The sequence below is a fragment of the Camarhynchus parvulus genome, chromosome 15 (genome assembly GCF_901933205.1).
Source record: "Camarhynchus parvulus chromosome 15, STF_HiC, whole genome shotgun sequence".
Lineage (NCBI taxonomy): Eukaryota > Metazoa > Chordata > Aves > Passeriformes > Thraupidae > Camarhynchus > Camarhynchus parvulus.
The window spans coordinates 12,223,983-12,238,850 of record NC_044585.1 but is presented as its reverse complement, the minus strand read 5'-3'; the positions used below and the strand labels follow the sequence as shown (position 1 = coordinate 12,238,850).

The 14,868-nt window shown below is 49.1% G+C and overlaps 1 protein-coding gene across 16 annotated transcripts in view; it reads left to right on the top strand.

Moving 5' to 3' along the window:
- Positions 1-14,868, top strand: part of NCOR2 (nuclear receptor corepressor 2) — a 226,709-nt gene that overhangs the window by 60,957 nt on the left and 150,884 nt on the right. For all 16 annotated transcript variants that reach the window (XM_030959051.1, XM_030959056.1, XM_030959054.1 and 13 more), the window contains exon 2: positions 9,486-9,686. In XM_030959051.1, coding sequence (XP_030814911.1) covers positions 9,582-9,686 — 105 coding nt within the window. In that variant the 5' untranslated portion in view covers positions 9,486-9,581. The remainder of the gene's footprint in view (positions 1-9,485; positions 9,687-14,868) is intronic.

Here is a 14,868-nt window from a genome sequence, read left to right as displayed (position 1 = left end):
CTGTAAATGGCAAGCTGAAAACCATTGCCCCAAGCCCAGGAGAGGTAAATGACAAAGGGTCTGAGCAGGCTGCCACTGGAGAAGTGTCCTGATGGACAAGGCAGGACTCCTGGACTGCTGGGGAGTGACTGACAGCTTTGGACAGCGCGTTGTCAGCAGGACTGAGCTTGGCAGGGAAGCACTGAAATCCTGATTGCCCACTTGCATGAGTTCAGTTATTAAACACACCAGGAATCCCCAGCTGTTCTGTAAGCCTGTCTCTAGAAACATAACCCAAAGCCTGGCTCCTGCAAAGTGCTGTCTGCCTTGGAGTGAAGCTGGAGGCAGCTGGAGCTGTGCAAGCCTTTCCTTCTTTTCAGGGTAAGGCTCCTCTGGGGATTCAGAGCAGGTTTGCTGCAGCCCAGGCCTCTTGCTGCAGTGGGCTGTGGTTTATGCACAGGGTATCTGACAAGGGGATGGAGGTGGAGGTGATGTTCTCCTGCTCCCCTTCCCTCACTGCAAATTGCCCTCATTGTATGCAAACATTGGAATTTTTTGGTGCCTCTAGAGAGACTTTGACTTTCTGTCTAGAAGCTATTAATTACCTAGACAAGAAAAGCAGAATATAGCCAATTAATGGCTGCTACTGCTTGGACCTGTCTGACTGTGAACTAATGAGCAGCTCCTTTTTCTGGGCCACCAGCGAGCCAGAACTTCTCATCAGTGTTCCTGGGGAGAAATGAAAGCAGCAGCAATATGCAGCAACAAATAGCTGGAATTCAGTTATTAACCTGGGCTGAAAATTGACTCTATCTGCTAGTAATTACCTGGAGGATGTTAGGAGGAAGGCCCAGGGGAGGGTTCAGAGCTGGTATTTGACAGACCATCACAAGTGGCTGAGGTAGCCTTACCTCAGTTCCCATCTGGATTCTGGGGTGCAGGGCTGTGCTGGGTGTGTGGAACAACTGCAGTGAAAACCAGGAGTGAAATGGGTTAGTTTAAAACAGCTCTGCTCCCAAAAGACCCCTTCCTTTAGTGATATTTTATGGCACAGTTGCGTAGCATCTCATATATTTTTGAGTACCTTGGTTTACAGGTCATTTAATTTATTTGCAGGCTTCGTTTCGGTTCCCTAGGGTAATTCTGTTCCTTTGCACGTGTCTTCCTAGAGAGGCATTAAATTGTGCAGTTTGTCACAATAGTTCAGCTTTTATGCTGGCAGTTGGTGCTCTTCAAAGATCCTCGTGTGAAGTTTAGACTCCTGAATCATTAGAGGATCATGAAAGAAAAGGAATAATTTAGAAGGCAAAGATGTTTTGTCGCCTTTGAAAACTGGGAACGTGCGAAAGGAGAAAATGTTTAGTGGTACAATCTTCCTCAAAGAACTTATCTTAGGAACTCCAGAAAATGAATTTCCCTTCTTTATTCAGGATGTAAATAACTGAAAATGTCACTCCTGAGCTGAGTAATTTGTTCAACAAAAGGATCTGGAGGAGATGACTCCCCTCGCTTTCATGAGTGTGCCCAAGACATCAGAGGACCTGTCTCTTTAGCAACATGAACTGAAGGGTTTGAAAATCAAATGAGCAGCGTGTTCAGTGCAAAATATATAAATAAATCTCGCAGGTGCTTTGTAATCTGCCTTGCATTTCAAAAGCCTTGTTTGTCTGGGTAGCCTGGGCTCTAGGCTAGCTCCTGGGAGCAGCAAGTGGACACAGTGGTGATGTGTTGTTACAGTGGTGGTTGTTAATGTGCTGTTCAATGCCCTTGGGAGTGGGGCTGAAATTCCCATATGCTTACACAGTATCATTGTCTGCAAGGAATTGCGTGGGGTTTTTTTGATTTAAACTTGCTGGTGTGTGTTTATTCAACGGAGATTAGAGCTGCATAACAGTTCTAGCATTTAAGTCCATGTTTAATGTAAGGTGGTGTACAGTGTGAGCAGGGAAAAGAGAGAAATGGGGTCTGGAAATGGGGAGAGAAGGAGCTTTGCCCTGGAACAGGCTGTCTGCCCTTGCACCATAGTTAAAATTGCCTGGATCCGTCCCAGGTGGATGTGGCAGCACAGGGTGAATATTGCAGCATGCCAGGCTGCCAGACAGGGGGTTGGGCAGGAGGAGGAGGGTTTGGTTTGTTCCTTTGCACAGCCCATCTTGCCCCAGCAGATGTGCTTTTTAGTTTCAACTCCTGCATTTCTGTATCTGGGACTTTGGGGTGGGCTTCCACCACAAAATGGGGCATTTTCAGCTGTTTTTCCATCCTTGAGGTTTTACCAGTCAGTTCTGTTAGTCTGCTTTTGCTGTCCTGCACTGGTTTTCTTATCTGTCTCCTTTTTGGCATCTGATTGTTACTCCTTTCCTTTCCTTCTCCACTCCCCTGCCCTGTTTCCCTTTGCAGTCCCAGTGCCCGGGTGGTTTCATGTTTGGGTTTTTTTTTAATTTCCTCTCCAGGCGTTTCCATTTGTCTTTGCAGATCTTCTTCAACAAAGGCCTTGCATGGTCTAATTTGTTTTCTATTTCCAGCCCAGACTTAAAATAACTCCTTTGTTCCATGAATGGCCTGTGCATGGATCCAAATCCCACCTCCCCCCTTTATTTTTTTTTTTTACTTTTTTTTTTTTTTTGTGTGGATTTCTGTTTCACTGTTCTTTGTCACTATCTTTAATTACTGCAAGTGTCCCTTTTGGGCATGTGGGTTGCGTGTGGCCGTGTGCGTGCTGGCTGTCCCTGCTTCCCTCGGAGCAGCTTGGGAATGGGTTTGCAGGGCTGTGGGTGCCTTGGCACAGGAGCAAGGATGCTGTTGCATAACAGGAGCAGCTCTGCCATCGTGTCCCTGCTGACAGGCTGGCTGCTCAAAGAGCCATGCCTTGTCTGCATGGTTTACCAGTCTCAACAGCAAAATCGGGAGGTGCTTGTGTTCTTTAGATTGATTCCAAGGGGGGAATCCAACAATGGGAGTTGGGAGACTAAAGGAAAAGAGGCACATTAGGACTGGATTTGAAAAGCAAGAACTCAGACTGGCCATGTTGATGCTGACCTGAGACTGGAGCCATGGCCAGGCTGGCACTTGGTGTGTGGCTTGTGCATTTTAATAAGACAATGTCCCTGCAGCTGGGGAGTGACGGCCAAGTGCTCCTGCAAAGAGAAATGGGTCAGTCTTGTTCTTTTAAGCACATTCCCTCTGGGAACCATCACAAGGTCACTTGCAGCCCCTCTGCTGAGGGCTGGGATGTATTCAAAGTGTGTGAAATCCCCTGCAAGTGCTCCCCTGACGAGGAGGAGTGCTGGGGTGGGTATGCAGGTGTCTCACCAGATTCTCCTGCTGTGGGCTGGGGTCTGGGCAAGGGCTGTCAGGGACAGGAATCACAGTGCACAGTCAGCATGTCCTTTCCAGAAGCATCAGGCTGGGAGCAGCTGGACTGGCAAACCTGCTTTTCAAACACTACTGGGAATGGGGCTGGCAAAATCCAACACTCTGACCTTGCTCCGTGCGTTGCCAAGATCTGTACACAAATGCTGGCAAAGGTTATCTTGGGGCAGAGCTAAACATGGGTCCCATGCCCAAAATAGCTTGGAAAGATTGAAAAGGAGAAATGCAAGTGGCAAATCCTGCTTTGTGGCTTTGGGCAGTGATAGGAGCGGGGCAGAGAAGTCATCTTTCATCAGGGGCTGGAACCGGTTCTGTGTGGAGCCGTGCCGTGCTTGGGAGAGCTGATGCAGCCTGATTGCAGCTATGAGACAGCAAACCAGCATGGGAGACTTCACTCCTGAGCTTCTGTCAGCCCCTCCATGGCCTCAGGGACCAGCTGTACCTTCTTACAAGGGCAGCACCCTGCTCTGAGCAGCCCTGTGGTGGTTCTGCAAGGTCCCTTCTTCCCCCAGATCTGCTGCCATAATTGCTTGTGCATCCGCACCATTGCTCAGGCAAGGGAAAAATCTAGTTCAGAAGTCATCTGGACAAAAGAGAAGAGGGAGGAGAGCTCTGCCAGTGGGTCAGCTGGGGAATTGGACAAGAGCTGTTTTGGGTACTGATGTTGGAGGAGCAGCTGAGGAGCTGCAGGGTCTGACCATCATGTGCGGGGTGCTGCCAGTCTGGCTGGACTGCTGTGCTCCTCCAAAGCAAGGAGAATGTTTTAGGATCACATGCAGGTACAAGCCTTGATCCCTGGGGTTGAAATAACCTTTCCTTCATGCCACAGAGCTCAGGATGTGCCCGATTTTTCCTGTTGACCCCGTGCTGCAATGTTAATGTAAAACCTCTGTGCTCTGCCGTGATTGAACTGTTGATTCTTGGGCTGCAGACATTGACATTGTTATCTTTGTTGTTCTGAATAGAGCCCTAAATTTGTGGCAGACAGCCTGCTTTCCTCATGAAAGGACTTCATAGATACAGTACAGACAAATATTTGTGTATAATGTCAACTGTCTTCCAAGAAAATTTCATGCACATATTGATTAGACAAATCCATTAACGTTACGTTGTGGTGCATTTCTTAGGAACAGCTCTCTACCCATTTTCATCACATCTAAATTATTTCTGCTTCCACTAGTCCTTTAAAGCAAGAGTGAATAAATCTCTTAGCTGCTTTTCAGGTCTGGTTTTGATCTGGAGCTGCAGTCAGTGGGGTGGAGGCTGACAAGCAGTGCACTCTGCTGTGCCACACACAGCTGGGTGCTGGGGATTTTTAGGCACCATGGTTGGTTGGACTCCTGGAGGTGGATGTTACAGCTTGGTATTAATTAAGCATCATTACAAAGGTCTCCTTAACTTTTATTTGAAAATACACGAGTTGACTGGAGGATATGTACCTTTTATTTCTTCTTTGAGGAGGAAAATTGTCGTGTATTTAGCATTTGATTAAAGATGTCTTTATTGTTTTTTCCAAAAACTGCATCATTTAATGTAATTAAATATGAGCTTTGTTGTCAATACTCTTCAGTTAAATGCACTGGTGTGTGCCAACAGTATTTCTCTTATTTGCCATGTCTGCATGGTGTGGTGGTAGTAGTTTTTGCCTTTCAATAAGGGGTATGGCAGGCATTTTGTGGGCTCCTCTTAACGTCTTCTGTAGATCAACCATGGTCCGTAGACCACAAGTTGAGTAACATTACTCTGGGTTTAGGAAACAAAATATTCTGTTAATCTTATTTCAGCATGGCCTTGCTTTAAAAAAAAAAAAAAAAGAAAAGTGTATTTTGAACTTGAGCCATGTGTTTTCGTTGGGATCTTTAAAACTCCTCTGAGAACAGATGAACCAGTATTTTCTGTGAGCTGGGAGTGTCTTGTTGTTCTCACCTTTCAGATAGATGGACTCAGGCCCGGGGTAATTACAGCAACTGGCCCACATTTGTGTTGTACCAGTCAAGCCAGGGACCTCACCTGGGAGTCCTGCTCTCCCTGAGGAGTCCAGAGCAAATCAGGAAGGCTGTCTCTAACTTTGAAGAGCAGCAAGTGTGTTGGATGATGTTAATTAATTTTTATTTTTGCAGCTGGATTTAATTGCAAAGCCCTTATTTTAGAGCTGCAAGTTTGAGCAGGGTCCTGCCTGTATCAGTGAAGGCTTCGCTGTGGTAGGAGCTGCACTGAAGGTCCAGGCTGGAGCTGTGCAGCCCTGTGCCCAGGTGCTGTGGGCTGGGAATCCAGAGGTAGCTGCAGGGTGCTGTGGACTCTCTGTACCCCTCTTTTGGATGTGAATGTGCTTGGCCTGGTGCTGTGCTCCCCATTAGCACTGCCTGGGGACGCTGCTGGCAGCTGCCTGGGGCTGGGGCAGAGCTCCTTGGCATGTGGGCCAGCCTGCAGCAACTTGCTGTGGCTTGCAGTGTGCTTTTGTGGTGAGAATTGGGAGAACAGGTGATGGGGAAACAATTTCAGGTGGTAAATGGCACGTGAAGAGGAGAAACAGGAGAGCAGGGTGGTGGCAGGGGAGGATGGGGCAGTTTTGAAGGCTTTAGCAGTGGGGTGGAATCCTGTGAGTATAAACAGGTATAGGAGGTTCCATAGGCACTCACCTCCTCCACAGGTTCATGTGTAGCCCTGATTCTAGTTGTGGTGATAACCTCCAGCTTTCTCCTGTTCCTAATCAGAGACCATAAATCTCCTGGTACCTAGTGCTGTAATGGCTAATGCAGGTCTGTGGGTAAAACAGTCTCAGATGGAGACTCTAACTGGGGGGGGAAATACCTTTCCTGTGAGACAATGTCTGTTCTTCATCAAAATCAGTTGAGAAAGTAAGAACTAAACAGTTTGATTTTAAAGATTTGAAGAGCCTGGCCCCACTCTCTCTCTCTCATTCCATTAATCTGTTCCTATTGTTTGCGTTCCTCTCTTGAAAATAATTAATAGAGTTTTGGAGGAGGAGGCTTTTGCTGGGAATAGGTGTCCTGGTGGTGTCCCAGCTGCACCCAGAGCAGGGCACCAGTGCATGTCCTGCAGGATGTGCTCCCACTTTGCTCCCCAGTGGGAGCCCCCATAATGTTTTTGCCTGCTGGGCTGGGCACGTGGAGTGTAAAAACGGGACCTGAGCTGTGATCTGAGGCATCTGTGGAGCTGTCCCAGTGCTTTGGTGACCTTGTTTGGCTCCAGCCCAGTCCTGCTGTGGTAGAAACATCCAGGGCTTGTGCTGGGACCTTGCTGGTGACCTGCTGTTTGCAGATGTGGGAATGCATGGGCAGTGCCTGTCTCCTGCCTGCAAAGACCGTGTGATTTTTACTTTTGTCTTCCCAGGGCTTCTAACGAGAAACCTCAATAGAGGCAGAGGTGGTTTTGCTGCCCTTGTTAAGGAAAAATCCTTTTGTGCTGCTGCTAGCTTGTGATTAATGCAGGGCACAGCTCACAGACACTGTGCCTTGGTGCAGGACGGTTTTGTTGGCCCCTCTGTTTCATCCTGTGTCTCTATTCCTCTAGTAGACAGTTAACTTTTTTTAGTTGCACAGACCGAGGCAAAAAAGCTTTTCAAGTGTTTTTAGAGCTCGATACCATGTGGCTTTGCACCTGGTGCTGTGTTTTAAGCTGAACTGCTGATCTGAAGAGTTAAAGAAAAAAAATCATCCTATTTCTTTTACTGTAGACAGCTGCCTCAGCATGGTCAGGTCTACCTGCTGTGCTTCCAGGAAGCCTTGGCTTGCTGAAAGCTGCCATGGACTCTGGGTTGGAGTGTGTGTCTGTGTGTGTGTATATATATTTTTACATGTGCTAATTAACTTGTAGGTGGCCGTAAGCCAAGATGTCTGAGTTTGAATCTGTTATTGGGAAAGTACCTTAAATTACTGCAGATCCCACTGAGCTTTCAGAGCCCCTGAGAGCCCCGTGCACATGTCCTTGGCAGCTGCAGGGAGGGTTTGCCCCTAGAGCTGGGCTGCAGGAGGGCTGGGAGGGTGCTGGTGTCTCCCTGGATGGGTGAGCACAGCAGGTTTTTGGGGCCACGTGCTCCTGGCACAGCCCCCAGCTTGGGGTGGGAATGGGTGAGCAAAATCCCATCCAGTCGGAAGCACGAGGGGAAGTGGGACAGTCATACTGGAAGTATAAATACGCCTGTTCTGGGTATCTCTGAATTCCCCCGTGTGCTCAGGGGCTTTCCTGCCCGGGCTGGATTGCACTGAGCACGCCAAGCTCTTGCAGGGGGAGGCTGTCTCCTCTGGGATCAGGGTCAGGCTGCTCCCAGGCCGCCGGTGCTTCCCTGGGCTGGCAGGTAAGGTGCCCTGGGGCTCAGCAGGCATATGTGGGTGCAGAAATGGGAGGAGTGAGCTGAAAGCAGGAGGGACCTGGTTGTCCCTTTGCACCCTGCCTTGGGAGCTAAACCTTGTCTTTTTCCATTTGTCACCTGGTAAAATACCTTATTCAGAGAGACTCACCTGACCCCCATCAGGAGCGTGGTGATGTCTTTGTGTGTCTGTCATCCTTAGGCTTCATGGGGATTTGCTGAGATGATGATTTCTGTAAGATTTGACCTCTGGGTGAGAGGGCTGCCTGTGGTGCCTGGCTGCCAGGGACAGTTGCTTGGTTTGGTTTATTTCTGGCTGCGAGGTGCGTGGCTGCTGGCAAAGCAGAGAGGCAGCCCTGTGCCTGCCTGCAGCAGATAGCGAGGGGTTTATCAGCACGGGCTCATCTGTGGTCTCGCAGGAGGGAAAAGAAATAGAAAAAGAAAAGCTTCCTCTTTCTTTTTTCTTTTTTTTCCCCCAGCCTTCCCACCCCCTTCTTGGTTTTTGTGCATGCCAACTGCTGTTTCAGTTGAAATTGCGTTGGCTGGGGCTGGCTGTGCTCCCCGTGCACGGAGACCACAAGTGTGGGGAGAGGCTCCTGGGAGCACTGGAAGTTTCCTTTGCTGTTCCTGGTGTGCTGCTGGAAGAGTTTGATACTGCCAAAAGCCCTGCACAGATCCATACATAACACATACCTGCACTGGGAGGAGGTGTGTGAGCATACACAGCCCTGGCTGGGATGGAGAATGGGTCCCAGGGAGCTGATCCCTGCTTGGGATCAGTCCTGATAACATCCCCTGACCCGGGCAGGCAGCAGAGGCAATTTATGCTTTGTTAACTAGCTGTTAATTTGAGAATAATAGTTAATGCACCTCACACTGACAGCCATGAAGGGCACCATTTAGACCTTTGTTACTTTTCATTGTAATCCAGACAAAAACCAGGAGGCTTAAAATCATCACCAGGCAAACAGTGTGAAGTATCTATAAAAATCAGTAACTTTTAAATCTCCCCTTGGGGCCAAGAGGCACCTTCCGACTTTGTTGGTTTTCCTGATTTTGTTGCAGCTGCTAAAGGAATTGCAGCAGGTGGTAGAGGAGTGAACGAGTGGGTGACAGGGTGTTTGTGAAAATACCCTCGGGGCTGTGCCGTGTTCTCTGGCACTCTGGCCCTATCAGAAGGGGTTGATCCAGGTGGCACTGAAGGTGTGTGACATGCTTTAGTACTGGGCTTTATTGTAGCTTCATGGATGGACACAGCTGCAAGCAAGGTCCGTGCCTGGTGTCCCTCCTGCCATTAGATCAGGGCTTACCTCAGAGGGCAGCAGAAGTGGCCACAGCTTGGAAAGAAGAGCACTGACATGTGAGAGTGTGGAGGTTGAAAGGGATGGGCTGGGGAGGGACCTTGTGCCTTTTTGGGCCTTGTGTTGAAATGCCAAAACTCTAGACTGTGTTTTTGGAAACTGAGTCACCCTGCAAAAAAAAAATACCCATCTCCAAGAGACTTAGAGGCCAACAGGACCCAAAGAAATAGCTGCAGTTTGGCTTCCTGGTCCTGCTGGGGGTGGGTGAAGGCTTTCTGGGGAAATTGGGTGGGATAAATTTGGGGAAATCTTACATTTGGACTTCCTGTGATAGGAGTAATCTACAGAAGAAACTTAGCAGTGGGGTTTGCCAGATGGAGAACGGGGCTGCTGGGGAATTGCGAGGGCAGTGAGGTTTTGGTGGCAGCCCAAGCCCTGACGCTCGGCTGTCTCACAGGACTGCGGCTGACTGAATTTTAACCTGCTGCTTTCCCGCTTCCTTCCAGCTCTTGCACGACGTGGGAAGCGCACACACGATGAAGAGGAGCTCTCTGCTCTCCTAATCCTTGGCTGGTGATTTGAGGCAGCCTGGTGTGTTGGCCATGTCAGGCTCCACGCAGCCCGTGACGCAGAGCTGGCGCGCGGCCGAGCCGCGCTACGCCCCGCACGCCATGTCCTACCCGGTGCAGATCGCCCGGCCACATGCGGTAAGGCCACTGTCACTGCCACATTGCCTGAAATGTCCCTTTGCCCAGGATTCTTATCCTGGGAAGCTGAGAAGCCTCAGAGAAAAAGGAAAACAGTTTTATCTCATTTGCTTCTCCTGTGTTTTGCTCCTTTGGAATGTGTTTGGAGATTGTTTATCCAACAGGTGATTGTTTCCGTTGGGTTTCTGCTGAGTTTGTTTTGACTCAATGGCCAACCAGTGCCGAGCTGTGTCAGGACTCTGGAGAGAGTCACGAGTTTTATTATTGTCTTTTTAGCCTTCTGTAAGTATCCTTTCTATATTCTTTAGTATAGTATAGTTTAGTCTTTAATATAATATAGTATCATAAAATAATAAATTAGCCTTCTGAGAACATGGAGTCAGATTCATCATTCCTTCCTTCATCAGGGCACCCCACAGCCCATGGGGGTGTCCCCGGTGCCCGGGCAGCGGTTCAGCTGCACCGCTCTCGGATGAGGCTGTTACAGAGAAATCAGACCATTTCCGTGCCTGTGGTACAGGATTTCATTGTTCCTCTCTCATGGGATCCTCTTTTGTTTCTCCATATGGTGCTTTCAGTTTTTCTCTCTCTTTCCAGCCTTTTCCTAAGCACTTGCTGTGGTGGTGCTCCTCATGGACTCTGGCTTGTCATTTCTGAGCTCCTGTGTCTGTCTGTCCTCCTGGCAAGAGCACCCTTGGTTGAGTGCATCCAGCCTGGGGGCAAAGGGGAAGGTTTGACCATTCTTGTGGAGCAGGAGCACGTGCCCTCCAGCTCTTTCTGGCATGGCCTTTCCTTGGCACTGAATCACAAGGGAAGGACCATCTTCTATGTGTGGGCTCACTGCTTCCCAGTGAGCCCAGTCCTTGCTCCTCACATCTGCAGGAGAGCTCTCGTGGTTCCCAGGAAAACTGCTGAGAGTGAACCTGCCTCCTGCCCTCTGCTAGCAGGCCTGCCTCTCTTTATGCTGCTCTCCTGGGGAGCAAGAAGATAACTGAGCTGCTGAGCTTTCCATTTCATCCTTTCCCCTCCTTTTCCCCCCTCTTAGTCTTGACCTGTAATCTTTTCTCTTGGATCAAGGCATAAGCTGGAGATGATTTTTTTTTTTTGGCTCTGCCTTGTTGAATGTACCAGAACTCACAGAGGTTAATTCACCTGGATTCAGCCTCTCCTTTCTGTGCTGTCTCACTCATGCCTGTATTTGCTCATCCTGGATGGGTCAATGTTTTCAGTTTAAGCCCTTAACGGAGGAAACTCTTCTTAGTGGAACAGCTTTAGTCAGCTCAGGCTGCTTAAAGGAATCTTATTAGGTGCTGGAGTATGGCTCACACTTCCAAGAGTCTTTGGAGCTGCTTCTTGGTGGATCACAGTAAGGTGGAAGGTCCCTGAAATGCAAGTCAGGGAGGAGACCTTGTCTAGGGGTTGCATTTGACAGTCGTAGCTATTGAATGGTCAAATTCAGTCTGTGCTGGTTTTAGTGTTTGACTTGAGAGCCTGGAAACCCATTAAACCAGTGAAGGGCTGAAATTCCCTCATTTGCCCTCTTTGCCTGGCTTCAGCAGAGTGGCACAAGGAACAGACCTGGAGATTGGAAAGGCTTTGAAATAGAAACATTAAGGAGGGCGCGGGACGAGCTCTTGGCTGCGTTTGCTGGCTCATCTACATCGCTCGGGGCCTGCGTGCTGCTGCACAAAGGAGCTTTTCATCCTGGCTATGAGACACGCTGACCTGGTTCGATTTATGGGAGCTTTGCTTCCATCGCTGTGAGCGTGTTTGTTTGGGGGCTGGAACACAACCAAGAGCATTTGTCTCAAAAAGAAAATCCCAGTTCTCGTTTTTATTAGAAACCTGAGCAGGAGGAGGATGCGACCAGGTGAGCACGATCTGCAGTTGTTGCAAGACTGTGGTTTAAATGCAAACCAAAGGAACCCCCATCTGCAGTGTGGAGACAGATATTAAAAAGAGTGTCAATGGGTCCTCTTTGGGGTGCTGAGCTCTCATCTCCTGCAAAATCCCAACTGCTTCCCCTTAGTGCTGCAACAGCAGGATGAGCAGGGCAGTTGTTTGCAGTGGGCTGGAACTGGGGGTTTCTGCAGCCTGCAGTGAGCACTGGTTCTGTTCTGTTGTATTAATGTTGGAAGAAGCTGCTGGCATTCACTTCTAGAAGCTATTTTTACAGGCACATGTAATCACCCAGAGTTATGTGATGCCTTTTGGGTGTCTGGATGCAGGAGAGGTCTGAACTGAGATTTTTTTTGGATGGAAAGCCAGAAGACTCCTGTGGGCAGAAGCGTGCCAGCCCCACACAAAGGGACGCACCTTGCCTGTGCTGGGAGGGCAGGCAGAGTGTTTGTGGGAGCGTGTCCCTGCATGATCTGCCCCGCTGCTCTCAGCTGTTCACAAACACGTGGCTCTTGCTCGGCGGCGCCGTGAGCTGGAGCCTGGCCATGGCTCTGGAGCTGGAGCTGATCTCTGGTGGGATTGCTTGGGAGAGGAGAGCCCAGTTCCTTTGAAGTTGCTGCGCTGTTTAATATTAAAAGTCAGCGGTATTTGCTTGCACGTCTTGGCCAGGTCAGTTTTGTCATGGGGTGTGTTTGCACAGTGAGGGCTTGTTTGGAAGAAACCAAGAGAGGCCAAAACCAACCCGACACTAACATGTCTTGCATCTAATTAAATTTTGGTTCTGGTTTGTTGCGTTCCAAGACATCCTTTCCTGAGAACTGGGAATTCGTCAGCCCAGGGATCCTTATCCTGGTGGTGGAAACGCCCTGGGTCACCTCCTGGGCGCGTGTGCAGGGCTGAGCACAGCAGGGCTGCAAATGCTATTATAATATAAATAAATAATCACAGCTCAACTGTGACGGTCGCACCCAGGGAAATGCGGCGCGGCAGGAATGCTGAGCTCAGAAATGAGCTGTGACATTATTTTAGGCTTGGAGACACTTTATGAAAAGTGATTTAAAGGATTGCAGCTGTTTGATTTCACAGATGAGGCAAGTGAGAGGAGATGTTGTGAAGGGGCAGGAGGCAGTGGAAGCAGGCTGAGGGATTTTTCTTCTCCCATTGCATAAAGCCTAAGGGAATATCCAACAAAATGGGGGAAAAAAAGTGTGTTTCAAGTAAACAAACAGAAATATGCTTTGTACATATGGGCACCTCCTCCCAGCAGCATGTTCCGCAAGCTACTGCTGAGTTTGGAGCTGGCAGAGAAGACCAGTACTGGTTGAGTGAGGATGTTTGTTGTCTGGTTTCACTCTTGGTTGCCAGCTTTGGGCAGGGCTGTGAACCCGTGGGTCTGACCCAGACTGAGCTCTCTCCAGTGGCTGACGCAGCAAACGGGTGCTTCCACAGGGCAAGCAACATGCTCGGGTGTCTTCCTCCTCTTCCTCCTCACTGAGAGGTATCTGGTCCCAACAACTGTTGGGAAGGCTGGGTGTGATGTGAAAAGGGTGCAAAATTTTATAATGACCCTGAATTTAATTCTGCCTTAGTAGACAATGACTTGCAAAAAGCAAGTCAACATGCTTTTAACGGGAAGAAGGAAGCTTATTGAAAAGGGTCTGGTTTGTTTGAGTTTCTTGAGGTAAAACTAAAACCTCCAATAATCAGCAATTTCTTCTTAAGGGCACAGAGTGGTTCTTGGCCAAAGTGCAGGGAAAACATTTCTGTTTTCCATATTCATTAGCTGTAATGTTGGGGTGCGCAGTTGACTTCTGTCATGTTCAGCTTGGAAACAGAGGAATTGTTTGAATGCTCCGTGACCTTTAGCTAAAGGTGAAAAAACACATTACTTACGCTCTTAACCTTCTAATGTGTCCAAAGTTCATGCTCTCTCAAAGGAAACTTTCACATGAAGGATATTCATTTTCAGGCAACCTGCAGATATTTTCTGTAAACAGATCAATTTTCCTGTGTAGTGCACGTCCCCCTTTCTTTTTAAACCCTCTTCATGATCAATATACCCTGGGAACAGAAGGGTTCCCCTCTTTTCCTCCTGTGTGAGTCCAGTTTCTTGCTGTGACCTCCTTACCAGCCTTCCTGCTCCTGTTAGTGCCCTGACATTTCAGAGCAGGAATGGTGCCTTGGGATGCAGGCTGGGCTTTCCAGGAGGGTGGTATCAGGTGCTGGAGATGCTGGAGGCCAGGGCATGCAAGGTGTCCTCAAGCAGCAGCCCCTGTGACAAAACAGCTTCTGCTTTTGGGGTGCTTTAAGTGTTTCATGTACTAGAGATGCTAAACAGGATTAGGGATTGGGGTGTGTACACATTCATATGAAATTGGTGTTCCATCATCACTTGAATTCCCCTTTGTGAGCACTTTTCCCTCTCTACTAAACAAGAGGCTCATTTTGCCTCCTTCCTGCTGTTTGCCCCCATTCCCTGCACACAGCTTCAGCCCTCCTGAACTCCTCTGCTCCAGCTTTGAGACCATTGTGCTTTTCCCGTGCCACCTCTCCTGGCTGGGAGCAGCTCAGCAGTTCCTTCACTAAGCTCCCCAATCTCAACACAGCCCTTGTGCAGGAGCGTCCCGGCCCCATCGCTCGTTTGCTTTGGCCCATGATAAATAACTTCCTTGTCTGTGTGAACCAGAGACAAGAGCTTGGTGCAAGCTTGCGTGTTGATTTGGTGTCCGAGCCAAAAAGTGGCCTGGGGGGAATGGAGTGTGTTCCCTGCCCAGACTCCTCCTCCCAGCAGTTTGAGCAGGGCGAGTTCAATGCAGTGTCCTGCGGTGGAAGGTGCTGTTGGGAGGCTCTGGGGATGGCAGGAGCTCGCTCCTCTCCACGATGACATGGTCCGTGTGGCACAGTGGCACCAGGTAAGCCTGCACAGGGGCACTGTACTGTGCCTTACTGCTGCTGTGGTGGTTTTCCTTGGAGTAGTTATTCACACTTTTGTCTCCTGGGAGCAAAATGCCGGTCTGTGTCAGTGGTCCAGGAAGCAGAGAAATGGAAGAGTTTATGGTGCAGCACCTCCGAGCACAAAGAACAAACTCCTGCTACCAGCTGAGCAAGGGGACTCCTCCATTCTGCCTGCTGGGCTCCAGCTAATGTTTTAAGGAATGACCTGAAAATAAAAGGCATACCTTGGAAATACTGACTCTGATCAGGTCTGTCACGAGAACTCAGTGCTATCTCTCTTGAGTAGCTTTGCAGTGACAGATTGCATTAGCTCTGAGCAGCTCGGGTG